Genomic DNA, 27,734 nt, shown 5'->3' with positions numbered 1-27,734 from the left:
GGTATAATTTTAGTGTTGAATAGTGTGATTTTGGTGGATACATCTTGTGTGTTGTGCCAGTGGGTCTGCTGACTAAATTACACTTCTGTTTATATTGTTATAGTGAATTCTAATGAGCTCATTACATGTGTGTTTGATATTTGTCAAGTGATCTTGGGTTACTTTATCAGGGCCCTCAAGTTTCTCAAGAAGACAGGCAATAGTGACATTTCCAACCCCCAGCAACCCCCCCCCCCCCCCCCCGTCCCGACACTGTGTGTGTGTGTGTAACACAGTGTATGTGTGTGTAACAGTGTTACAGTGTTATGTTTTCTTAATATATTTTATATATAATCTATATTTTTATATTTATACACACACACACACACACACACACACACACACACACACATATATATATATATATATATACACACACATATTGCATATAATGTATAGTGCTACTGTAAGTATGTCTATTAGTTCACTGTGTGTACTGACTATGTATGAGCATATTGCTTGCACATTGCACGTTTGCACATTTTCACCTGTTCATTTCAACTGTCTGTCAATTGTTTCTGCAATTTCTGGAGTTCGCTCCCAAGAATTTCACTCACCAAGGAATATGTGCTGTGGTGATGTGACAATAAAAGTGACTTGACTTGACTTGTACGTGTGTGTGTGTGCGTGTGTGTAACACAGTGTACGTGTGTGTGTGTGTGTGTAAAACACAGTGAACGTGTGTGTGTGTGTAACACAGTGTCCATGTGTGTGTAACACGGTGTACGTCAGTGTGTGTGTAACACAGTGTACGTGTGTGTGTGTGTGTGTAACACAGTGTATGTGAGTGTGAGTGTGTGTGTGTGTGTGTGTGTGTGTGTAACAGTGTATGTGTATGTGTAACACAGTGTACGTGAGTGTGTTAAAACACAGTGTAGGTGTGTGTAACACGGTGTACATGTTTGTGTAACACAGTGTATGTGTGTGTGCGTGTGTGTAACTGTATGTGTGTGTAACACAGTGAATGTGTGAGTGTAACACAGTGTACGTGAGTGTGTGTGTGTAACACAGTGTACGTGAGTGTGTAAAACACAGTGTAGGTGTGTTTGTGTAACACAGTGTATGTGTGTGTGCGTGTGTGTAACAGTGTATGTGTGTGTAACACAATGAACATGTGAGTGTAACACAGTGTACGTGTGTGTGTGTGTAACACAGTGTACGTGAGTGTGTAAAACACAGTGTAGGTGTGTGTAACACAGTGTACATGGTTGTGTAACACAGTGTATGTGTGTGTGCGTGTGTGTGTAACACAGTATATGTGTGTGCGTGTGTAACAGTGTGTCTGTGTAACAGTGTACGTGTCTGTGCGTGTGTAACACAGTGTATGTGTGTAACAGTGTGTGTGTGTGTGTGTGTGTAACAGTGTGTGTGTGCGTGTGTGTAACACAGTGTGTCTGTGCGTGTGTAACACAGTGTGTGTGTAACAGTGTGTGTGTGTGTGTGTAAGTAAGTAAGAGGAGGAGCTTCTCCATAGCCAGCAGTGGTATGTTGTGCGACAGCTGATGCTGATGTGTGTCTGCTTTGTCAGTGTCTGATTCTCAGTCTGTAGTTTTATGAACCAGTAATAAAAATGGACTTGACTGTTAAAAGACTGGCAGCGGACGCTGGGACCTTCCTGAGTCGGGCGGTACAGGTACAGTTTAATGTTGTTTTGTCACAGTAATGTTTCCGTGTTTCTGGCTGTCTGGGAGGGGTTCGGTTTTAGCCCGTTAGCCAGCTAGCGGCTACAGAACATGACACAATAACACCACAGACTGTTATTATTGTGCTCAGGCTCTTTAACGCTAATGCTATTTACACTAGAACGTTTAGCTGGAAGTATTTTATTAACTGATAAACTGTTTACTTTCACACAATTACTCGGATTTCATGGAAAATTCGAAGATTTATGGATTTAAATTCATTCGAGCATCATAAATAACCGTCAGTGTTGTTAGTCTTATAGTTTCATTCGTTATCTGCACTATTTTTGACACGAAGAAGCTCAAACTTGCTACTTAGGGAAAGTTTGGGGCAGCAAACTTAACACATCCGCTGCAGTGTGTTGTTCGTGAACGAGTCGGCTCTTTGAGCTGACACGTCTGGGTGATTTTTGTATTCAATCTCTGGTCAAAAACTTTAAGCAGCAATGACATTGAGTCGTTTGAGAGTCGAAAGAATCGGCTCTTCTATCTGAGATGATTCAAATGATCTGATTCATCGACAAAACCGGAAATGTCACCACTAACGTGAGCTCCTCTTTGTCCAGGCTCGAGCCGGCAGTATGAAGTGTTTTTCTTCTCACAAAAAGCAAGTGACAATAAATACTGCAATTAATAAGAACAAAAAAAATCCAAATGAATGATTTTTAATAAATATACAATAGGTACAAATAAAACTTATAAAAGTCTATTAATGTGCTCTATAATCTGGTGTAATATTGTGGCAATGAACCATTATAACGGTGTGTAATGATTGTCTATGAGATTGGATCTGTTATCAGTGAGAAAATACACTAATAAAGCCACAAAAATGAAGCTTCAAGAGTGTCTCATTTGGTAAATGTTTGTTCTCAGTAAATCTCTTGCAGAAACACTTTCTTGAGAGTAAGAAGCTAAGATGAGAGAAAGGAAAAGAAACAAGGGGACACAAAGGAGTGAAAAAGTACCAGTGATTACATTTAGCAGATGCCCTTATCCAGAGCGACTTTTATCTCTTTTTATACAACTGAGCAATTGAGGGTTAAGGGCCTTGCTCAGGGGCCCAGCAGTGGCAGCTTGGTGGACGTAGGAATCGAACTCACAACCTTCCGATTGGTCGTCCATCACCTTAACCACTAGGCTACCACATCCCCAATGATTACATGTTAGACCATCCATGTGTCTTTGATTTCAGCTCTGTGAGAGTTACTTGTGCACATGATGATGACCCTCAGCTCCCTGCACCATCACTTGTGCACAGTGCATGTAATACTTGCCTTGTAAGAGACAAGCTTGTCTCCAAACACACCCACAAATGAACAGTTTCATCATTACAATTTAGATTTCAAATTCTATAGAATAAAATATAATAATAAATATATAATGATTTTTTCCCCCCATTTGTTACAAAAGCTAACCAGCAAACAGCAAAAGTTATATACATTTTTAACTTTTTGAGAAAAGCGGTTGTATTTGTAGCAGAACTAATCAATGAAACAGGGAATTAAGCTCAAAACAGGTAGGTTACAGAATCTAGGTGGAGTTGCAGAGACACACCTCAGAATCACATGGAAACATGAAATGATCAAGCACCAGCGACTTCACACAGTCTTTAAGCATGTTATTGAAGCACAAACGCAGAGATCATATGCATTTACATTATTTAAATTATTTAAAAAATGGTATATAAGATGACCCATTAGTTCCTCAGGAGCTCTCGGTTGCACTATTATAAACTGAAAGGACATTATTTACATTTACACTATTTACTGTAGATTGTCACCCAAATGAGGATGAGTTTCCCTTCTGAGCCTGATTCCTCTCAAGGTTTCTTCCTCATATCATCTCAGGGAGTTTTTCCTTGTCGCTGTTGCCTTCGGCTTGCTCATTAGGGATAGGGATAGATATATTATTATTATTAATTTCAAGTTAATCTTTTTTAAATTAATTTTAAAACTTTAATTGTATATATTCACTTATTTAATTTATTCTTTTTTTTTCTTCGTATTATTATATATTTATTTCTTTTTCTCTCTCTTCTGTTTCCATACTTCTGTAAAGCTGCTTTGAGACAATGGGAAATTGTTAAAAGCGCTATACAAATAAATTGAATTGAATTGAATTGCCCTAATCCAGAGTGAGATGGGGCAGTGGAAATCGATCATAGGCAGTGGAAATTTCAACAGACACAGACATAGAGACTGAAGTCATTCATTACAGTTCATATATTAAATAACCTCTTCTATCCTTTGTTTCCTGTATATCAGCATCATCTGGAAGTGACAACTCAAGAGATCTAATACTGAATCTGTTGAAAACACTCATTTGTCAAGATACGTAAACTGTAAAAGTCTAGAAAGAAGGGAAATGAACTGAAACTTTGAAAGAAGCAGAAAAAAGAAAACAAGTAAAATATCAAGTGAGCAACAAACTGATTTGCACTAAATCTCTATGTGTGAATTGGCTGGGAAAATGCTAACACAGTAGCTGATTTGTGTTTTGTATAGCATATGATTTTATATCACCTCCTCAAACTAGCTTCAGGAAGAGGAACAATGGAGTTGGAGCTGTTTGGAGTCTGAGATAAGGAAAGCTGAAGTGAGCAAGGAGCTGAATTAGTGGCAGTGACTGTTAGTGTCCATGTTAAAGAACGAATGATGTGGACTGATTAACGTCAGTGAATGGTAGAGTGTCAGTGCCCTGCATTCTGGACAATGGTGACATATTCACTAATGATTTATGATATTTGATATAGGCAGGTGTTTATTTGCAGATGGTGGTACTTTAGGAAGAAACCTATCTAGATTTTCTTTTAAAAATATGTGTATTAATGTGTATTAAATATAAAGTATTAAATTGAATGAGATAATGGGATGTGGTAGCCCACCGGTTAAGGTGTTGGACTACCAATTGGACAGTTGTGAGCCTCAGGTCTACAAATCAGTCACTGTTGGGCCCCTAAGCAAGGCCCTTAACCCTCAATTGCTCTGTTATATAAAATCAGGTACATAAAAAAAAGTAAGTTGCTCTGGATAATTGTGTATGCTAATGCTGTAAATGTTAAAAAAGATAATGAGATGATAATGAAGAATGTAACATTTTTTATGCAGTTGAATTAAAAATTTAAGCAGTTCCAAAGTAAACCACTGGGTGCTAGGAATTTTTGAAGCTTAGAGCTTTTGGCTGAACAAGACAAAAATTGGTATAAAACAAATAGAACTGATTCAGTGGCAACCTTCAAGCCTTCATGGCTGGGAATTTCACCAGACAGTCAATCCTCCACAGAATCACAGATCCTAAAAAGAAGACAAAATACGTATCCAGCTAGAATACTGAAGCAAAGTTAAGGTGCATGCAGATACACACAGAGGAATCAGACAAACATTTAGGCCTTGCATTAGAAATGTAAGCGTTAGTTTTAGCTCTGCTGTGGGTGGAAGGCAAGGAATCTGGAAAAGAAATCATAAGTTCCGATTTGAGGTCTTAAAATACTGTCATGTGTCACACAACAGACAGAAAATGTGAAACAAAGCTTTGCACATTTATATGCACATATTGTCCAATCTGTGTATGAAGTGAAGTTTAGTTGTGTTTCAGAGCGTCAGGGAGGAGTGCAGGGAAATGAAAGTGCAGATGAAGCCAAAATGCTATAAAATGAAAACAACGAAGAAAATGAAATGTGATCACTGCAGTGTACCCTGAACTATATTGTATATAAATCTCAAAAAAAAAAAACGCTATAGTGCATGTAGATGTACTGATTATCTACTGCAAGAGGAAATAGTTCATAGCAAAGGGACACTTTTAACTGTAAGGATGTAAACTCTTCATCTACGGAAACTTTAGATTGGGACTTTGACGTCTCTACCAACACTGTTCAGTAGATGGCAGTAAAATATCTTTCAGTTACATGTCAGCTGTGTGGAGGTGATGATGATGATGAAGCGTTGCTTGAGCTCAGTCACTGATCTGTCTATTTATTTATGTTAAGCTGAGAATGAAGAGGTCTATTTTTTTTTTTAGCAACTTTTAATACTTGTAATGTTCTACTATCATGCAAATTAGCTAAATAACATCTTAGCAATGTGATGCATCAAGTGATCACAGTATGGTTGTGCTGTTTGGTCAAAGGAGGTTACAGTTCAAATCAAATCAGTTTTATTTGTATAGCGCTTTTAACGATAGACGTGACAACTGAATGAAGTTTACAATGAAATTTAGATTTATCTCTAAATACAAATGAATGCAGCTTTGGCAATCAGACATCTAGATAAACACTGACTCCTGTGTAGTTCTTTTGCATTCATGAGTGGATTATACTAAACTGCTAATATTGTTAGAGATGATCATAAAGTGTGCTGTGCTGATGGTTTTCTGATGATCTATACATATTGGCGTAAGATATTATTGGTATGTGTTTTATTTACCTGTTTTTTCTGTATTAGTTCACAGAGGAAAAGTTTGGCCAGGCCGAGAAAACTGAGCTGGACGCACATTTGGAAAATCTTCTCACCAGAGCTGAATGCACCAAACACTGGACAGAGAAGATTTTGAAGCAGACAGAAGTGCTATTACAGCCAAACCCAAGTAAGACCTAATAGCACGTGTGTAATATGAGGCCTCTGGGAGATTTCGAGAGAAAAAAAGAAGAATTTGAGGATGCTGCTAGTTATATAAGCAATACACATGCACCACAATCACCAGAACACCTTGTGCAGTCTAGTTTATAACTAAAACCAGTACTTCTGTATGTAGTGGTGGACAGATATGGCTTAATTATGGGCTATTGATGCAATTTAAGGAGCAGAGTAAAACGTGGGATCAACTGATAACCAAAACAATTTAAGAAAAGCATAGGATTAAAACGCCTGCCCTTTAATCACTTTATCCATGTTGCGTTAGTGTCACTTTACAGTATTTTCTTACAAAATCATATTTTTTACAAAAAACTTTACCATAAATGAGACAGATAGGCAATCGCTGCTGAGTGATGTGAATAAATCGAATGGAAGAAACTGTAATTGGAAGAAAATTGAACTAAAATGGTGGGAAAGATATTGTGCTGCTGTTTATCTAAATAAAAGAGTGTAGACTTTAACACTGATGTCAGGCAAGCGGCAAGGGGTGCAGTGTTAAAGTTCATCCCAAAGGTGTTCAGTGGGGTTCAGGTCAGGACTCTCAAATTCTTCTACTCTAACTTTGGCAAATCATGTCTTCATGGAGCTCAGTCGGTGCACAGTGGTGTGTGTCATGCTGTAGAACAGGATTGAGTCTCAGCTCCAGTGAAGGGAAGTGGTAATGCTATGTAGTGTATATTACTGATGGCCTTCACCAGAAACATTCATTAGAGCTGCATGATTATAATGATGCACCTTTACAGTTTCTCTCAATACATTGTATTATGATCATAAACAATTAATTACAGTAACCTTCATTTACATGATTAATATCTAAACACTGTATATGTGAATTATTTTCATCTTTGTACTTAATTTGCCTGTTTTGTCTTTCTTTATGGAGTTTCTACCTCAATTTGTTTTGCAGATGTGCGGATAGAAGAGTTTTTCTATGAGAAATTGGACAAAAAAGTTCCCACAAGGATGAACAATCACGAGATGCTGGGTCAAGCCATGATCGATTCTGGGAATGAGTTTGGACCTGGAACAGCCTATGGTTAGCAAATGCACATTATTGTTTTATTCTAAATGTCGTAGCCTAGTGGTTAAGGTGTTGGGCTACTAATCGGAAGGCTGTGAGTTCGATTCCAACGTCCACCAAGCTGCCACTCCTGGGCTCCTGAGCAAGGTCCTTAACCCTCAATTGCTCAGTTGTATAAAAATGTAAGTCGCTCTGGATAAGGGCGTCTGCTAAATGCTGTAAATGTAATGTAAAATGTAAATCTAATCTACATTTCTCCCAGATAAACATATCATTTGGAGCATTTATTTGCAGAAATTACAACTAATCAAAATAACAAAACAGATGCAGTATTTTTAGACCTTAGATAATGCTCATATTCATTTTTAAACACAATATGAACCTTTGGTTTAAAATGTCTTTGAATCACAGCTCTCATTCTTGCTCTCCACACATCCATCTGTCACACTGCTGTTGGGTGACTTTATGCTACTCCTGGTTCAAACAGTTTAGCTTTACTGTCTTGTGATCATCCATCTTCCACTTGATCACATTCCAGGGGTTTTCACTGGGGTTCAGGTCTGGAGATTGGACTGGCAATGACAGAGTCTTCATGTGGTGACCCTTGCTGGAAAAAAGAGATGTGGATGGGAATCATTGTCAGAGCAGAAGGAAGCAGTCCTCTATGGTCCAATCCCTAAGGGCTTTTTAGAGTTTTGCATGATTTCAGACCTTCCTCTAAGGAGCCTGTTTCGAACATTCCTCACTGTGCACTTCACCACAGCTGCTCTTTCTCATTCTTATTGTAGGACAATTCATGTAATCCTACAGTTGTTGAGTGACATTCAAATGAGTCTGTGGTCATTCCAGTCAGTGGAGAGCCAATTTCACTCCCTGCAGGTCCGCAGCTTGACCTTATTCTTAAGAAGGGCTCTGTATGAAGTTTTAAAGATGGAAGCAACCTGATGCTCACTGTATCCCTCAGCTAGTAAAGCCAGAGCTGAACCCTTCTTTTCCTCACTCAAAACTTGACTGTACCACATTAAGCAGAATGATGTGTGAATGTGTTGGAATTCAACAGACACTGAAATGCAAGAGGTGCCCTAAATGTGAAAATGCTGATTTACAAAAAAAAATGGTGACTTGATTTTCCCCAAAGCTGTGGATATATATATATGTGTATATATACAGTAATATGGAGTTGATATAATTGAGTAAAAATCCAGACCTGCTAGAGTTATCTCTAGTTTTACAATTTAGTAGACAAACCTTTGTAAACATCATATATGTTATTTGCAGTGATTTCATTGGATATAGATTTAGTACTATCTAGAACTCCTTGGGGGGGGCACGGTGGCTTAGTGGTTAGCACGTTCGCCTCACACCTCCAGGGTCGGGGTTCGATTCCCGCCTCCACCTTGTGTGTGTGGAGTTTGCATGTCCTCCCCGTGCCTCGGGGGTTTCCTCCGGGTACTCCGGTTTCCTCCCCCGGTCCAAATACATGCATGGTAGGTTGATTGGCATCTCTGGAAAAATTGTCCCTGGTGTGTGATTGCGTGAGTGAATGAGTGTGTGTGTGTGTGTGTGTGTGCCCTGTGATGGGTTGGCACTCCGTCCAGGGTGTATCCTGCCTTGATGCCCAATGACGCCTGAGATAGGCACAGGCTCCCCGTGACCCGTGGTAGTTCGGATAAGCGGTAGAAGATGAATGAATGAATGAATAGAACTCCTTGGGCATTAAATATGACTTAAAAGCCCAAAATGGGTGCTGATGATGCTGATGGTGATCCAGCAGAACTCCACTGCCCTGGTATTAATCTCCATCCCATCCAGATACATGTGCACACTGTGATGACATGACATGTCTCAGGGAACACGATGCAACATAGACAGAACTCCATAAAGTGCAAGCTTCCAGTTCAGTTCTGTGTCTGATGTGAATAGTAAGAAAACTGTCTGTGTGTCGGTAGGAAATGCTCTAACAAAGTGTGGAGAGACGGAGAAGCAGATCGGAGGAGCTGAAAGAGAGCTTATCCAGAGCTCAGCTATTAATTTCCTCACGCCTTTCAGAAATTTTCTGGAGGGTGATTTCAAAACTATACTGGTAAGTTCAGGCTAAATTGAATATTTATGTGTAGTCAGCTCTTTTTGTTTGGTGTCTTTCCCAAAAGCCTTTGTTAACGAGATTTAACAAACGCATTAAAATTTGTATTTATTTATTTTTTGCTCCGCTCGAACTGGAGTCTGGAGAAAATCAGCCGAGAAAACGGTAACTTCTTTAGCTGGCTCTCCGCATTACACTGAGGGGAGCACTCTGATGTGATGACTAGCTTTTTCCATGTACACACTAACTCTTTACTGGAATTGTCAGAAATGCTTCTCAGCAGTATACATGGAGAGGATATCCACAGATTTTAAAGAACGAGACGCTGCTTCAAGTTCTTCGCTCTTAGGCAGACTGCAGTTTTAAATGATGTCCTCACCTCAGGAGAATTCCATGGCCACTGAGTCACAATGTCTTAGCTGCTCGCTTCAAGGGTGTGTAATAATTAATAGGGAGGAGTGAATTATTTTACAGTGAAAAATCACTTCACCAACAAGTGAAGTTGTATCATATTCCACAGATAACTAATGAATGATATAATAAATAATAATAAATCTGAAACAAGCAAAGTCTGTAAGATTGATGTATGAGGGATGTGGAAGCCTAGTGGTTAAGGTGTTGGGCTACCAAGAGACTTCGATTCCTATGTCCACCAACCTGCCACTGCTGGGCCCCTGAGCAAGGCCCTTAACCCTCAATTGCTCAGTTGTAAAAAAATAAATGAGATAAAATGTAAGTTGCTCTGGAAAAGGGCGTCTTCTAAATGCTGTAAATTTAATGTGTTTTTCTTGATGATGTGGTACTGTTTTTCTTCACAACAGAAAGAACGCAAGTTGCTGCAGATCAAACGACTGGATCTCGATGCTGCCAAGACGAAGTTAAAGAAAGCCAAAATGGCCGAGGCGAGAGCTGCCGTGAGTTACTGTTTCAGTCCAGTGATTTAGTGTCCGAGGCTTGACTTAGACATTAGGATGTGATGTTTAGATCAGAACATGTTTTTCTTTTACTGAATTATTCATATAGCTATTAATGGGGTTATTCACATATTTTATGAGCTTTACTGGAAGCTTGGGTTAGATTGATACTGTGAGGATAATTGTGGGTTTGCTGTTATAAAAAAAAATCAATAACACATTGGCACAATGCAAAGTGGAGACACATGAACCTGGATTATTTTACCAAAACACCATGACCCGTATTCATGAAAACATTAGTGTAAAGAGTTTCTCCTAATGACAACATTGTAAGAAAATTCCTATTAATGTTGGTGTTTCTTCTTAAGATGAAAGAGAAGATCCTAGTAAGATAAGTTATTTTACCCTTAAAAGATCTCCTAGGGTCAAAAAGTCTTAGGAGTAGTGAGGAGGAATTTTTATATTATTAATAATAATAATAATAATAATAATAATATGGGGGCACGGTGGCTTAGTGGTTAGCACGTTTGCCTCACACCTCCAGGGTCGGGGTTCAATTCCTGCCTCCCCCTTGTGTGTGTGGAGTTTGCATGTTCTCCCCGTGCCTCAGGGGTTTCCTCCGGGTACTCTGGTTTCCTTCCCCGGTCCAAAGACATGCATGGTAGGTTGATTGGCATCTCTGGAAAATTGTCCGTAGTGTGTGATTGCGTGAGTGAATGAGAGTGTGTGTGTGTGCCCTGTGATGGGTTGGCACTCCGTCCAGGGTGTATCCTGCCTTGATGCCCGATGACGCCTGAGATAGGCACAGGCTCCCCGTGACCTGAGGTAGTTAGGATAAGCGGCAGAAGATGAATGAATGAATGAATGAATGAATGAATGAATGAATAATAATAATAATAATAATAATAATACATTTTATTTAAAGTGCCTTTCAGGGCACTCAATGACACCATACAGTTGAGTGGTGATGATAAAATCAATACAACAAACAACAATTATTGACATTAAATAGTTTAAAATTGATCAGAGGAAGCTAATTTAAACAAGTGGGTTTTAAGAGATGATTTAAAAGTAGTCAGACAGTCACTTTCTCGGATAGATTGTGGAAGGGAATTCCAGAGATTAGGAGCAGCACAACTAAATTCCCCCATGGTGGCTAAACGAACAGAAGGTACAACAAGGGAACCAGATGAAGAAGATCTGAGACTGTAAATATGAAGCAAGTCAGAGAGATATTGTGGAGGAGGTTCTAGTAATTATACTTGCAGCTGAATTCTGGACTAATTGAAGTTTGTGCAGGAGTTTGTTAGGTAGCCCAAAGAGAAGAGAGTTACAGTAATCAATGCACAAGGTAACTAGAGCATGTACAAGAACAGCTGCAGAGTTTGGGGTGAGAAATGGAACCGTATTCCATTATTCCATTATTCCGTATTAATGTTCCGTAAATGAAAATACGCAGACCGAGTAATATTGTTCACATGCGTTTAAAAAGATAAAGTACTATTGAGGACCACTCCCAGACTTTTAACCTGAGAGTTATCAACAGAAACTGAGAAACTGCTGGATTTTGACAAATTAGATTTGGTACCAACAAGGAGAACTTCTGTTTTGTCAATATTCAATTATGAGGCTTAAGAGTTTCTTTATCAAAGGAGAAAATTTAGTCTGTTAATAAATTGATACAGATTAGTTTGTGTAGGGATTATTTTTATGATCAGTCATACTGGAGATAACACAAACGTAATCCATACACGATATAGCCTCAAATATCTCAATATAGACACAAAGTGACGGTGTATAATAGACCACATTTAAAAAATATATATTTATTAGACAACCAGTCACAGTCTTCAAAAGGATGTGTCACCTAGCAACAGGTTTAGCTCCGCCTCCTTTATAAAATAAAAGTTTTTTCTGAGGTCCTGAATCTCTCTTATGCTAAGATTCCTAGTTAGAAGCTAAATTATTTATTAAATAATTATTAAATTTGGAAGCTAAATTATGAGCTGACTGGGATCATTATTAAAGCCTTTATGAATACGGGCACTGGGTTTTATTCCTCTGAATGGATTTTACTCATAGTTACATTTAACCCACAAAAAGGACCAAGTTCCTTATACGGAAAAATAAAAGGAAGATTTAAAGCGCTGACACTGAGACTTTCCGACATGTTAAAGGAACCTTGAATTAAAGATAAAGAATTCAGTGGGTTTTTTTTTTTTAGTCCAACATAACATTTTATTTTTAAATCTATTTATTATTTGTCTGGAAGTCTCAGGGACTCTAGAACACACACTCGACATAACCTGTCGTCCCTTGAGGAGCACCGATGTGTTCAAGATAACCAGTGAGAACCGTGAACACAACAGTGCTGTGGGGGAATAAAACACAGCACCTGGAAGGAATATCTGTGTTCAGGAACATTTCATGAAATGATTAAAATCCATCAGTTCTCATTTCTTTTTAAAAGGGTTTCAGTGTGATGCAGAATAAATACACTGCTGACTGCACGGGCTGTTGGGAAGCAGCTTGTTATTTTATTAGTAATCTACAGGTATGACAGCAGGTTAGAGCTGAAGCACTCATGAAGCTGTAATCTAAATATCCAGTTCTCTTTATCTGCTCTGCTTGTTTTTGTCAGTTTATTCTAGACAATTCTCTAATTCACATCTCTTTATCTGTGTTGGAGGAAATTGCTTGCTTTTTGGGTGTTCAGTTCCTCTTACATGCTGCTGACTGCTCACTTTACAGCATGTTAGTGAGCTTCACCCCAGCTTCCTTTTACAGACTGAACTTACACACACACACACACGCGCACACACACACACACACACACACATTCACACATCTCTCTTTCTCTCTCTCTCTCTCTCTCTCTCTCTCTCTCTCTCTAACTCTCTCTTTCTCTCACACACATGCACACATCTCTCTTTCTCTCACACACACAGACACACACACACACATTCACACATCTCTCTCTCTCACACGCACGCACGCATGCACACACGCACGCACACACACACACACACCTGTCTCTCTCTCTCACACACACACATCTGTCTCTGTGTCTCTCTCTCACACACACACACATCTGTCTATCTCTCTCTCTCTCACACACACACATCTGTCTCTCTCTCTCACACACACACACCTGTCTCTCTCTCTCTCTCTCTCTCTCTCTCACACACACACACACACACATCTGTCTCTCTCTCTCACACACACACATCTGTCTCTCTCTGTCAGACAAATGTCTCTGTGAGACAAATGGGTGAGACATGGGCCTAAGATGTTTTTAGGGAAGTGAAATTTTAGATTATCCAAGTAGGACCACCAACAGCAGCACTGAAAGTGATTCAAGCACAGACGCTCCAAGCAGAAGTAGAGATGAATCAGTATGAATCAGGCTCAGGTAGGGCTGGGTGTGTGTGCGTGTTTGTGTGTGCATGTTTGTGTGTTTATGTGTGCGTGTGTGTGTGGCAGAATGTAAAGCATGCATGAGGACATGCTGGACCAAAATGTGTCCCACCTTCAATAAACCTGAAGACTGAGCAAATCTCCATCTCCCTTTCCCTCATCCTTTACATTACATTTACAGCATTTGGCAGACGCCCTTATCCAGAGCGACGTACATAAGTGCTTAAATCTCTAACATTGACTCATTAATGCTGGCTCACTAGGTTACATACTTAAGGTACCATGAGTCTAAAACATTGTTCAAAGTTACAATGAAAAAGTGTCAAAGGGTTTTTTTTTTTTTTTTTAAAAAATGCAAAAGATAAGGAAAGAAGTGCTAGTTGAAGTGTTTCCTGAATAAGTAGGTCTTCAACCGCCGCCTGAAAATAGCCAGTGACTCAGCTGTCCGGACCTCTAGGGGAAGTTCATTCTACCACCTTGGTGCCAGTACAGAGAAGAGTCTTGTAGTGTACTTGCCTCTTACCCTGAGAGATGGTGGAACCAGTCGAGCAGTGCTGGTAGATCGGAGGGTGCGGGGTGCAGTGTGAGGAGTGATGAGGGCTTTGAGGTAAGAGGGAGCTGGTCCATTTTTGGCTTTGTAGGCCAGCATCAGTGTTTTGAATCTGATGCGTGCAGCTACCGGAAGCCAGTGGAGGGATCGCAGCAGTGGGGTGGTATGCGAGAACTTTGGCAGGTTGAAAACAAGCCAGGCAGCTGCATTTTGGATCATTTGCAGAGGATGAATTGCGTTCATATGTAGACCTGCCAGCAGTGCTTTGCAGTAATCCAGTCTAGAAATGACAAGAGACTGAACAAGGACCTGAGCAGCCTGTGTGGACAAAAATGGCTGAATCCTTCTAATGTTGTAGAGAAGAAACCGACATGAGCGAGTCACATTAGCAACATGATAGGAAAAGTACAGTTGATTGTCCATGGTTACCCCAAGGTTGTGAGCTGTGGCTGAAGGGGAGATCAGATCGTTGTGCAAGGATGTAGCAAGGTCATGACCTGGGGATGAATCACCTGGGATGAACAGCAGTTCAGTTTTGCTAGGATTGAGCTTTAATTGATGAGCAGTCATCCATGATGATATTTCTGCCAGACATGCTGAGATACGATCAGAAGCTGTGGTTTCTGAGGGTGGGAAAGAGAAGATAAGTTGTGTATCATCAGCATAGCAGTGGTAAGAGAACCCATGTGAGGAAATAACTTCACCAAGAGAGTGAGTATACAGGGAGAAAAGAAGAGGACAAAGTACTGAGCTCTGTGGGACACCAATGGAGAGTCTGTGTGAAGCAGATGTCACTCCCCTCCATATTACCTGATATGAGCAACCTTCCAGGTAGGAAGCGAACCATTCCCAAGCTGATCCGCAAATCCCAAGACTCCTGAGGGTGGACAAGAGAGTCTTGGGGTTGACCGTATCAAACGCTGCTGAAAGGTCAAGGAGGATAAGGACGGATGACAGTTTGGCTGATCTAGCAGCATGTAGTTTCTCAGAGACATCCAAAAGGGCTGTCTCTGTGGAATGAGCTGATTTAAAGCCAGACTGGTTGGGATCTTGGAGGTTGTTCTGTGAGAGATAGACAGACAGTAGATTATAGACAATGGGTTCAAGAATTTTTGAAAGAAACGAGAGAAGTGATACCGGTCTGTAGTTACTGATGTCTGATGGATCCAGAGCAGGTTTCTTTAGGATGGGAATAACCCTTGCCCTCTTGAAAGTAGTTGGTACCTGACCAGATGCTATGGATCTATTGATGGTAGTGGTAATGAAGGGCAGAAGGTCTTGCGAGATGGTCTGGAGCATAGTCTACCTCTCCATCTCCCTTTCCCTCTTCCTCTACCTCTCCCTCTCCATCTCTATCTCCACCACCCTCTCTTTCCCTCTTCCTCTTCCTCTACCTCTTCCTCTCCATCTCCCTTTCCCTCTTCCTCTTCATCTCCATCTCCATTTCTCCTTTCCCTTTTTGTTTTACTTTTTTAGGTACAGATTTTACCAAATGTTTTTATCTTACAAATGTTCTTGGTATCTTTTTGCTACATTTCATGTCCTAGTGTAAATTTTAGGTAAAGCGTATAGTGTAAATAGTGTACATAAATGTTTATAGGGTATTATGTATAGTGTAAATAGTGTACATAGATGTTTATAGGGTATTATGTATAGTGTAAATAGTGTACATAGATGTTTATAGGGTATTATGTATAGTGTTCATAGATGTTTGTAGGGTATTATGTATAGTGTAAATAGTGTTCATAGATGTTTATAGGGTATTATGTATAGTGTAAATAGTGTACATAGATGTTTATAGGGTATTATGTATAGTGTAAATAGTGTACATAGATGTTTATAGGGTATAATGTAAATAGTGTACATAGATGTTTATAGGGTATTATGTATAGTGTTCATAGATGTTTGTAGGGTATTATGTATAGTGTAAATAGTGTTCATAGATGTTTATAGGGTATTATGTATAGTGTAAATAGTGTACATAGATGTTTATAGGGTATTATGTATAGTGTAAATAGTTTACATAGATGTTTATAGGGTATTATGAATAGTGTAAATTCAAGGGACAGCATGTGTACACTGTATGCATTATCTAATATCTCTCTCTTTCTCTCTCTCTTACTCTCTCTCTTACTCTCTCTTTCTCTCACTCACTCTCTCTCTCTGTCTCTGTCTCTCTCTCTCTTACTCTCTCTCTCACTCACTCACTCACTCACTCACTCACTCTCATGCTCTCTGTCTCTCTCTCTCTCTCTCTCTCTCTCTCTTACTCTCTCTTTCTCTCACTCTCTCTTTCTCTCACTCACTAACTCACTCCCCCCCCCCTCCCTCTCTCTCTGTCTCTCACTCCCCCCCTCTCTCAGGCTGAGCAGGAGCTGAAGGTGACACAGAGTGAGTTTGACAGGCAGGCTGAGATAACCAGACTGCTCCTGGAGGGAGTCAGCAGTACACACGTAAGCACTGCACCTGACACCAATTTCTCATCCAAGCACAAAAAAACGCATGTTCTGTATTTTATGTACGTTAAGCGTTAGGATTTATTTTGTATGTCAGTGCTCTGTGTGTCTATCTGTCATGCAGGCTCACCACCTTCGCTGTCTGAATGACTTTGTTGAGGCTCAGACCACATATTACGCACAGAGTTATCAGTACATGGTGGATCTCCAAAAACAGCTTGGAAGGTACAAGTCACAGAAATCATCTTTAACGTTTTTGTATCGTGTGATAGTGAATAATCACATGAACAAACCACAAAGTCAGTTTTTAACTTCCTGTGAGTCATTCCTGCAATGCTCTTCTTTCCTGTTACAGCTTCCCTTCCTCATTCTCTTCCAATAATAACCAGTGTTCAGCGGGGGCAGGAGCTGGTGTCTCCGTACCCACTCTGCCACTTTCCACTGTTCCCTCTACCAGTGCCAGACGGAGTCACTCAGGGTTCAGCGAGCTTTTGAGCTCAGGTGTGAGCCGCATGGCACGGGTACTGTATGATTACGATGCTGCCAGCAGCAACGAGCTCTCCTTACTGGCTGATGAAGTGAGTGCTCACCATTTTGTCTGGATCAAGACTATAATTAATCTGATAATACTGACTCAGTTCGACCTTGTGAGAATCGTTGTAAAGCTTCTATTCAATTTTATTTTATTTTGCACAACACTTGAATATTGCCAAGTGAAATAAGACATTGGTCAGAAAGTAGAGTAGATGTAGGTTTGTGCACGCTTTTGTTAAAACAGACTAAAGGTTCAGTTAGTTTGCATGAACATTTATCAAAGAGGAATAAAAAAACAGCAGCCAGATTCTCCCCATGCACTTTAATATGAACACCTGCTTATTTCTGCACTTGCAGTAGTGGCTCAAGCGGTTAAGGCTCATGGTTTACACCCCAGCGCTGCCAAGCTGCACTATTGGGCCCTTGAGCAAGGCCCTTAACCCTCACTGCTCCATGGCTGACCCCCAACCTCCAAAGTTAAAAAATTTTATGCAAATTGTGCTGCTGTCACTTGATTGATTACTGTCAAGAGAGCAGGCTTGACAGTGCGGTATGTTCTTGTGCACGGCGACATTGCTCACTTTAAATCTCCCAGCAGTTTCATGTTTGGTGAGCTCTGCATCCACTCCAGTGTAGATTTTAAGGTTTTTATTAGAATTTTTAGTACTTTAACACACTGGTTATTTATGCGAAACAGGAAGTATTCATTCATTCATTCATCTTCTACCGCTTATCCGAACTACCTCGGATCACGGGGAGCCTGTGCCTGTCTCAGGCGTCATTGGGCATCAAGGCAGGATACACCCTGGACGGAGTGCCAACCCATCACAGGGCACACACACACTCTCATTCACTCACGCAATCACACACTAGGGACAATTTTCCAGAGATGCCAATCAACCTACCATGCATGTCTTTGGACCGGGGGAGGAAACCGGAGTACCCAGAGGAAACCCCCGAGGCACGGGGAGAACATGCAAACTCCACACACACAAGGCGGAGGCGGGAATCGAACCCCCAACCCTGGAGGTGTGAGGCGAATGTGCTAACCTCTAAGCCACCGTGTCCCCCCAAAACAGGAAGTAGTTGTACAAACTTGTGTATCAGTATGTTTGTTGTAGAAACTAAATAATGTTGTAAAAGACATTTTGGAGCAGGAGCTGTGTGAACAAAATGCATTCCACTGTCTTTAAAACTCACTAAATATTGTCTCAGTAAAGCCAGAAGGTCTAAGAGCGTTACGTCTTTTTAAAGTGGTAATTCTGTGCTTTCTTCTTCAGGTGATTACTGTGAGCAGCGTCCCAGATATGGATTCTGATTGGCTGATGGGAGAGCGCGGGAATCAGAGGGGCAAAGTGCCAATTACATACCTAGAGCTCCTAAACTGAGAGGCAACAAAGGGGGAAACAAACTACACACGATTCAAAGGGGATGACACCATATTCGTTGTGCTTATGCTGTGGATTTCAAAAGACTTTAATTAGGAACAGAAATACTCTAATTGTTGTTATTCCTAAAATAATTTGAACATTTGTTTAGATAAAGAGAGAAAAACAAACAGTATTCAGCACTTGACCCTGTTTAGAGAAAGCGGGTCAGGTTCGGTAAAGTTTACAGGTTTTTGTAAGATTTTGTACTCTTACATCCAGTGTTGTGTGCCTTAAATAACTCCGTGCCTTTTTTATCAAGCCATTTTTGCTTTTTAGATTTTTATAGCTGGTCTGATTACAAGAGCGTAAATACAATTTGCCAGCTGCAGGTGTGAATAAATGTGTCTTCTTTTCTCTTGGCCTTCAGAATATAGAGTTTGTGTGTCATCCTTGTCCCAGTCCACCATCTCAACAAGGCTCCTAAAGGCTTCGTTCTGCAGTCGTGCCTTAAGATAGAAATACATTTAAAATCCTATACCATATACAGTACAGTACAAGCATGAACTGTAATAACTGTGTGTTAGGCCACAAGCCGCTCATTTGTCTTTTCTTATAATTTGTCCTATTATTTCTTCTGACAAATGATAAAAAGAAAAACAAAAATGTGTAATTAAAAGATTTTGCCTTTTCCTGTGTGGTATTTGTCTGAACTTCATCATTTCAGCTGTACCTGTATTGATCAGCAGAGGTCAGGCTTTTCATTTGGATTAGATTATAGAGCTGTGCTAAAAATACATTAATCAGTTAAACAGTTAAATCTTGGTTGCAGTGTTTTAGTCACGTCTCAGTATTATGAGGCATTTCTCAATTTACTGACATATTAAGTTGAGTTGAGTCATTCCAGCTTATTAAAATTCATTTAGTGTTTGTGATTTGACTGATTGATGTACAGTGTTTTATTTCTTCACCACACTGTCAGTTCACAGAGGGTTAAGTGGAAGTGGAGATGTGTATGTTGTGTTGTTCACTTCCTGTGCTGTGGTTCTGTTCCTGGTGTCCGTTACTCACTCTCACATGTTAAAGAATAGCCATGTGTTAAGTTCATGTTCAGTTCCTTTCTGAAAATATGAATGTGAGTTCATCTCTGGTCAGTTTCTACTCCAGCTGGCCACTGGCTTCTGTGTCTGGGGATTAAACTAATGCTATCTTTTCCTGCTTGAATGCTGGATACGTGTATTTTCTTTGTGATGAATTATTTTTGCATTGTTGTATTGAGGTCAAGCAAAGTTTTGTTTTTACTTCGATCTCAACAGACTGAAGACTAAAAACGAACTCCTTGTTTGCGCAAACTGATTCTTACTTTATTTATTTTGTTAAAAAAAACAAAAAACCAAGTGAAGAGTTTGCAATCTTATGCATCAGTTTCTGTGTTAAATACAGCTTCCAAACAGCTCTTTCAAATCATGTCTCTTTTTCAGTACAGAAAATTCAAATCAGATCAGTGCCGGTTTCAGTTTCACTAAAAGAATGTTTCATTGTGTTTGCTTTTCAGTTTGTTTGCTTTTTTATGTAATAAACATGTGAATTTCTGTTATCCTCATGACTCAATGTGACACCATGTGAGAATCACAAACACAAATTAAAATCCAGTGCCTAAACTATATCACCATGAGCAATATGTTCTGACACACGCTCTTCCCCATGACATAAATATCTTCAAACTATTTTAGAATCTCAAACTGGGTTTAGTTTGTAGAAAAACCCCTATGCCGGTGCCACAGGACCTAGTTTTCTTTTTCCTTTTTTTTTTTAAACAACAGCCAGATTATTAAGGGTTTGAACCCTCAGGGTGGCAGCTGTGGCCTTCCTCTGAGATCTCCAGTTTCTCTTTCTCACCGTGCTCAAACCGCCATGACCCAGAGCATCACCACAATGGTATTCTGGTTACGCTTTGGTTTAGACTTCACACTCTGTTTTCAGTTTGCCTCAAACATATAAGCAACGGTTCCAATGTCGCAGGCCTTCAGCTTTCATTTAAACTCCATTTTAATGAAACTGTTTGCTTTTTCATGCAAGATTAGAAAGCAGTTAGTATTGAATAATCCCAGAGAGAAGTGGGAGAAAAGTAATATATGTTATGTTTCCTGCTCTGAGGCCTTTATGGCTGATTCTGTCACCACGGCATCAGTTTGGTCTCTGTGGATGCTAGTCGTGGCCACACAGGTCCCACCACTGATACTAATGTGTAAAATTTACTGATACAAATATGTGAAAGGACTTTTTATCAAGATAATCCTAAAAATATACATTTTGCTGAATTTAACCAATATGTTATCTATAGTAGCCAAGCATTTTGTCTCATCTATTTCTCATACACTTGTTGCTAAATTGCTAAATTTCCTGACCATGGTTATTGTGTGTCAGAGACATTTGTTATTCGCTAAATGAAGGAACTGATAGTTACTGTATGACAGAAAGATTAAGTGATATTTTTGGGTCCTTAGAGAAAGAAGAACTCCTCATAAATCTGTTATTTACTTTGACTAGTTTTGCAAGTTTGTTTTTTTCATTCTTGAAGTATAAAGTGCAAACTGCAAAGTTTTTTGTCTTGTGTAAAAAGGAAGCTTGAAAATTGCAATCTTGGGGAAGCAAATCTTAATCCCACCTCCCTACCCCCTTCTCTGAGACCTCAAACTGGGCAGTTGCTACATATTGCATGACAGGAAATGTCAGTTTCCTCTGCTGTTTTTGGTACTTTTGCAACCTACAATGCCTGGACATCCAATACGAGTGTTCACAAGTGTGTATACTGTATGTTAAAGCCACAGTGTTTCTCATGATAAGTAAAGCACGTTACAAAAATTGATGGAAGACCAAACCACAGTGTATGGTTTCATAATCTGAGTGACTCCCAGCTGACATTTTGGTTATTTGGGTTAATACATATATTTTTACATAATTAGTTGAGTGAGGAAAATACAGACTAATACATAATTATTTCTGTATTATTGTTCAGATATACATCACTGCTATACATAATCATCTACTAATTGAATATATCTATTGTTAGGATTCATTTAAGGTGCTTTTACTGTATTATGCCAAAGGGTCTACACAAATGTAATTGCCCAAATTTAATGACTTAAAACAAGTGTTTTCCTTTAACTGTAGTTCAATGTAATGTTTCATCATGACCTAGAACTGCTTTTTCATTAAATAAGAGATTCAACTGGAGTTTCCTGTGCAGTGCTTATGCTTATCTTTTGTTCTTCACGCAGGTCAGAGTATATTAGTGTGCTCTGAACTTTTTGCTTAATAAACATTCAGCAGTTCTAGTCAGGTTTTTGGTTTTATGGAGAAAAAAGAAAGAAAACTAAACAGTAGAACTCAACATAATCGGTGCACAACAACAATTCGGCACCAAATCGCTACAGGAAATCAATAGAAAAATGCCATTCTTTAAAATTCCAGCAGCCAAAGAAACATTTGTTAAGTATTGTGCTGTGCTTTCTATAGTTATCATTAAAATTCTACTACCTCAAGAAATAATTCAGTCTTAAACAGGCATGAGTGTGTTCAAATTTAATATATACATTATTTCAGGTCATGTACATACATTAAATGAAATAATATCTCAATATCATTTCATTTGTAAATTATGCTGTGAAAGTTATAATCTGAGCTGCTTTTAATCTGCTTTCATTCATTTCAAACTAAACTTGTTTGTAAATAAAACTTAATGTTGGTATGATGTCAAATATACATAGAAATGCTGGATTAACCTCTCGAACATTCTGTGCATAGCAGAATCTAAACAACGAAACACGGAAAGACAAACTGATAGGAAAAATGCACTTCCTGGAATTATTTTTAAGTGTAGTAAAAGAAAACACCAGTTTGTGCCAGTACAATAATAATAATAATAATAATAATAATAATAATAATAATAATAATAATAATAATAATAATAATCACAATACAGCTTGTCTTTCTTGTTACTATTATTAAATTATTATAAATTATTCTGCTAAATCACTCCTTTCTTTTAATTCTTTGTAGCATCATTACATTTCTGTTTGTAACTGAAATTGAAAATGACCTTTATAAACTTTTCCAGTGACAGGTTTCTACAGGAAAACAAACTCTGTTTAATGTCTTGAACAAAAGCTACCCATCTTGTACATCTGTATCCTATTTGCCAAAACATGACACTTGAAGACCGCACACCTCCTCACCCCCCCACATGAGACCGTTTTGTTTGTTAGTGTAACATCACACTATTTGTTTTATCTGAGCGGTGTTACTGTGTGTTTTCTAATAAGTTGTGGGCTTCCAACATTTCTTTTTTATCACACGTGGCAGTAATCTTGGTCTGAAAGTCAGGAAATAAATGACAGAGACACCCACCATGGACACACCAACAGATAAAAATAGCAAAATGTACCAGAACATAGATTCATCTGTGCTTCTGCCCCCACAAAGGACAGACTCAAAAAGACCAGCTTTTAGTTTCTGCTGGTGTGAGTCTACACATGTGAACTCCAAAAGATCAGCAACACAGAGGTTTTCGGACTTCTCAAATATCCTGTACCACTCTAACTGGCAGCAGTTGAAATTATTTCCATTAATATAAACAATCTGCAGTTGCTCAGCTAGCACAGTGGCATGTTCTAGTTCAATAGTGGACAACATGTTGTCCCTCAAGTCCAGGAGCTTTAAGTTCAGTGTCATCAGAGACTTTGGAAGCTCTGACATTGAGTTTTTGGAAATGTTTAAAAATGTTAACTGTTTAAATGGAGAAAAGTTGAAGTCCTGCAAACCTGTGTTGCTCAGGCTTAGGTGCTGGAGAGTCCCACTGAGACCTGATAAACAGTCTTGGCAAATATGCAGGTCTGGGTTGTTGGACAAGTCAAGATATGTTAGTGGTGTGCCATAGAATGTTAACGGAGGAATATTGTTTAAATTGCATCCAGCAATGTGGAGCTGTTTTAATGTGGGAATGTTTGTCCAAACAGCGCAAGCTGAAGAGTCTGAGTTGTATATCTCTGTAGGATGGCACACACGGACTGTGTTATAACTGAGGTCCACAATGCTGAGACTAGGAAAAGTAGTGAACACTCCAGAGGGAAGCTTCTGTATGTTGTTTAAGCTCAGGTTTAAATGTGTAAGGTTATTTAGTTCACTGACTGAGCTGGAGTGTGAATGCAGTTCAGCCAGTCTGTTGTTGCTCACATCCAGCTCATACAAAGTTACAGGGAGCTCCTCTTCTGATAGATTGAGCGATTCTAAGCAGTTGCTCCTCATCCTCAGCCAGTAGAGATGAGGCATTTTCTGAAGAAACCCCTGAGGAAGGTATCTCACCTGGTTAACACTGAGATCTATTATTTCCACAGAAGATAGATCTCCATGAAGGTCATCACGCCAAAGTTCTGCTGTAACATTACTGGCATTTGCACCCAAATTGTAGAACTCAACACTATTGGTCCAATTTAAAGAGGTGTTCTGTGACAGATGACCGTAAAATCCAATATGGTTATTGGATAGTAACAGTGTTTTAATGCGATTGTAGGTCGGAAGGAATGGAAAATACAGGAGGCGGTTATCAGACAAGTCCAGTGTCTCCAGCTCAAAGGTTTTTGTGATGTCCTGATTAGTTATAAACCATTCAATGAGGTTGTGACTGGCATTAAGTACCACCAACTGGGTCATCTCAAATTTGACGAGGCACGGCAGAGAATTGAATGCCAAGTTAAGCCGTCTGAGCTTTTTTAAGTGATCAAAAGCGTCATCAATCTCAAACAAAACATTCCTCTCTAGATTCAGTTCTTTGAGGTGATGAAGATCTCTAAATGTATACTCGTCCAGTCTTAGTAGAACATTCCTGGACAAATCCAGGATCTCAAGGGATGTGAGGTTTTGTACGATCTCAGAAACCATGTCCTCTGTGAGCCCATTGCCAGAAAGATCCAGAATTCTTAGCCTGGTTAAAGAGCCCAGAGACTGGGCAAAATGATTGTGCTCCTTGTGAAGTTCATTGTCTGCAAAATTGAGGTTCTCTATCAGAGGTGAATTGGAGAAGACTTGTGCATCTACTGCATTCAAAAAGCAGTTTGCACAGCTGAACATCTGAAGGTAAGGATACCTTGAGAGGCAGCCATTCTTTAATTTTAAAATGAAGTTCTTATTCAAAAAAAGCTCTTCTATTTGCTGTGGCAAGTTGCTGGGAATGGTTGAGAGTCTCAGACTGTTACATATAGCTGTCCTTTGAGTCTGGAGAGAGCGAGAGAGAGAGAGAGAGAGAGAGAGAGAGAGAGAGAGAGAGAGAGAGAGAGAGAGAGAGGGTGTATTTCTATTTATAATTTACAAATTCCATAAAAGAAAGCTGCAGTTGACAAAGAAATGATTAAACTGCTCATAGCACAGAAAGTGACGAAAGTTTCTTTTGCATATAAAAAAGATTTGTTGAAAAAAATGCAATTAATGTTTTCTTTACATTTTACTTACCAGTGTGCAGATGGTGTGAGGGAAGCAAAGAGCTGGCAGTACAGCCACAAAGCCAAAGCAGAGAAGGACTCTGATGCCCAGCATCTTTTCATGCTCACTAAGGTGAAGATAAACGTGTCTGTTAGATTCATATATAAAAATAAAACTCTTTAAAAGGTCATGTTATAATGTATTATCATAATGTGTTGTATGGTATTGTCACATGTTTTATAGACATAAACATTTATGAAAATGGTATTGAACCTATCTATCTATCTATCTATCTATCTATCTATCTATCTATCTATCTAACCATGGTGGAAATTCTAATTATTAAATTTATTATGGTTAATATCAAGTTTTCTAACACCTCATGTGTTAATGCAAACTTAACAAATATATTACAATAAAACACATTTAAATAACAATTATTGCTAAAAATATAAAGAAAAAGAAATTAATAAGGACTGAAGGCGTCTGTGGAGTTTAGTTCATGGTTAAAGAGGTTAGTGATTGCACACATTATTAAGAACATCTGCAATAAATAAGGACTCTGATTATTTCTTTATTTACTTGTTTGCTTACTCACTTATCTATTTCATTTATTTCATTTTTACATGGCATAAAGCCAGCAGTATCCGTTGAACATTTAGTCAGATTGGTAGAACATAACTAACTTTTTTTAACATTTGAATTTATTTTTACACGGATGGCGTTTAGGAGCAATTCACACAGAAAGTGTAATAGGAAGCAAACTTAATGCATCAGCTGCAGCAAACTCATCATGTATAAGGAGCTGAGCTGAATGGACAAAGTGCACAGAGCAAAGCTGCTTCTTACCAAGGCGGGTTGGTTGGTGCGCTCCTGCTTCTCTGCACACCATCACTACATCAGGTGTTGATGGAGAAAACTGTGCCGTTTCCTCGCCTCGGACAGTCGAATGTGTTCTGCTAGTGTGTAGAGAAGTCTATATGTATTTGCGGAAGCAAGAGAGCAACGGAAGCCAAAGTCACATGTAGACCTGTCAAGATCTCGCAGTGAGATTCAAAGCGCATGCACGCAACTACATCTCCATTTACACCGTGCAACACACTTCTGCTTCACTGACTGCACTTTCCTGGCACAACTCCACAAAAACACTTTAATAAGAGTTTGTTTGTGTAAAGGTTTGTGGCTTGATGTCCTGGACTCTGTACAATTCTCCATTGCGTAAAGTCGCAAATGCGCAAATATCACACTCGGTTCTGGAAAAGTTTACATGCAAGCGCAAAGACAATGAGTGAAGAACAAATATAAAGTGCCCAGTATTTTACAAAGTATTTATACAAATTAACTGATATCATTGTTTTTAACTCAACATACACTCTTTAAGCTGTGATGTGAGCTTAAATGTATTTATTTCTTTTGGAACTTTTGTTGAACAGACCACATGAATCTTTGTAAGGAAACACGCCCATGTTTTACTCGTCACTACTGGTTTCACTCATCAGATACTAGTCAAGAGGAAACCACTGAGAGCTCACACCCTTCCTGTCGAAAGCAAAAAAGCCATTTCTTTAAGCTACAAGATAAAAACAGTTTTCTGACACCTTCATGCACCAGCAGTCACACTTCACACCCGTGTGAAAACTTAAATGTGTTTGCCTCTGCAAGCTCCTACTACTGAACACTGAACCTACATCTGTTTATGGACTGGAAAAGATATTTATTTCTGCAGCAATTTGAAGTCCATTATTACAGCTTTTATTTTGTTCTTAAAATTACTTTGTTCAAATTTACTAAGAAAATGACAAATCATTGTCTTGAAGAGCAAAAGTTCTTGATTAAATTCATTCTTCTAAGCCAGAATCAATGTATAGTGATTATTAACTTTCTATAACAGTATCTTTGACATGAGATTTTCACTAGATTTTTTTTTTCACGAGATTTGCTCGTTAATCCACAAGAGCTTTAGAGGCAAATGAGCACTAATATTGGGTGAAGAGACCTGGTGCGCAGTCAGTGTTCCAAATCATCACAGAAACATTTCTGCCCCTGTGGGACACTTGCGTTCTTATAAGCCAGACTTATCTAACCGTGTCTTGATTGAGCTCGCTTTGTGCACAGAGGCATCGTTATGCTGGAACATGTTTGGGCCTCTTAATTCCAGTGAAGGGAATCTGTAATGCTAGAGAATAAAGTCTTTCTGTATAATTGTGTTCTTCCAAGTTTGTGACGACAGGCTAGGAAAAAAGCACATGATGGTCAGGTGTCATATACTATTATATATAATGTACACCAAATCAGCCTAATGATTAAAACCACTGACAGGTAATAAGAATAACATTGATTATCTTGTTGTCAGTAAGTAAACAGTCAGTTCTCAGAATCTCGAGCTTAAAGCAGTAAAAATTGGCAAGCATAAGGATCTGAGAGACTTTCACAAGAACCAAAACAGGATTACTAGATGACTGAGTTAGAGAATCTGTAAGGTCTTGTAAGGTCTTGAACCAAGTTTGTAGGAACCATTCATTGCAGTAGTTAGAAACTACAAACGTGGTTCAACTAAGGA

General features: G+C 39.1%; 2 protein-coding genes across 2 annotated transcripts; one reads left to right on the top strand and one right to left on the bottom strand.

The window, feature by feature from the left end:
* Positions 1 to 1,494: 1,494 nt before the first annotated feature.
* On the top strand, positions 1,495 to 19,390 carry sh3glb1a (SH3-domain GRB2-like endophilin B1a). Its single transcript, XM_060870921.1, has 9 exons — positions 1,495 to 1,672; positions 6,164 to 6,305; positions 7,263 to 7,391; positions 9,326 to 9,459; positions 10,281 to 10,373; positions 16,704 to 16,793; positions 16,921 to 17,021; positions 17,152 to 17,374; positions 18,611 to 19,390. The coding sequence occupies exons 1-9, from the start codon at positions 1,610 to 1,612 to the stop codon at positions 18,716 to 18,718; spliced, it is 1,083 nt and encodes a 360-aa protein (XP_060726904.1). The 5' UTR covers positions 1,495 to 1,609; the 3' UTR covers positions 18,719 to 19,390.
* A 3,193-nt stretch (positions 19,391 to 22,583) lies between these two features.
* Positions 22,584 to 26,204, bottom strand: nrros (negative regulator of reactive oxygen species). Its single transcript, XM_060870920.1, has 3 exons — positions 26,024 to 26,204; positions 25,205 to 25,301; positions 22,584 to 24,970 (listed from the first exon to the last, which is right to left on the bottom strand). The coding sequence occupies exons 2-3, from the start codon at positions 25,286 to 25,288 to the stop codon at positions 23,015 to 23,017; spliced, it is 2,040 nt and encodes a 679-aa protein (XP_060726903.1). The 5' UTR covers positions 25,289 to 25,301; positions 26,024 to 26,204; the 3' UTR covers positions 22,584 to 23,014.
* Between the last annotated feature and the right edge of the window lie 1,530 nt (positions 26,205 to 27,734).

This window comes from Tachysurus vachellii, chromosome 5 (genome assembly GCF_030014155.1).
Source record: "Tachysurus vachellii isolate PV-2020 chromosome 5, HZAU_Pvac_v1, whole genome shotgun sequence".
NCBI classification, from domain to species: domain Eukaryota; kingdom Metazoa; phylum Chordata; class Actinopteri; order Siluriformes; family Bagridae; genus Tachysurus; species Tachysurus vachellii.
Note: the sequence above shows the minus strand (reverse complement) of the source record. Positions and strands in the feature narration are given on the sequence as shown.

Excerpts from the sequence above, each read along its gene's own strand:
- sh3glb1a (XM_060870921.1), top strand. The coding sequence starts at position 1,610 with ATGGACTTGACTGTTAAAAGACTGGCAGCGGACGCTGGGACCTTCCTG. Across the intron at positions 6,306-7,262 it reads GCTATTACAGCCAAACCCAA|ATGTGCGGATAGAAGAGTTT; the intron begins GTAAGACCTAAT and ends TTTGTTTTGCAG. Across the intron at positions 9,460-10,280 it reads GTGATTTCAAAACTATACTG|AAAGAACGCAAGTTGCTGCA; the intron begins GTAAGTTCAGGC and ends TCTTCACAACAG.
- nrros (XM_060870920.1), bottom strand. The coding sequence starts at position 25,288 with ATGCTGGGCATCAGAGTCCTTCTCTGCTTTGGCTTTGTGGCTGTACTG. Across the intron at positions 24,971-25,204 it reads CTCACACCATCTGCACACTG|ACTCAAAGGACAGCTATATG; the intron begins GTAAGTAAAATG and ends CGCTCTCTCCAG.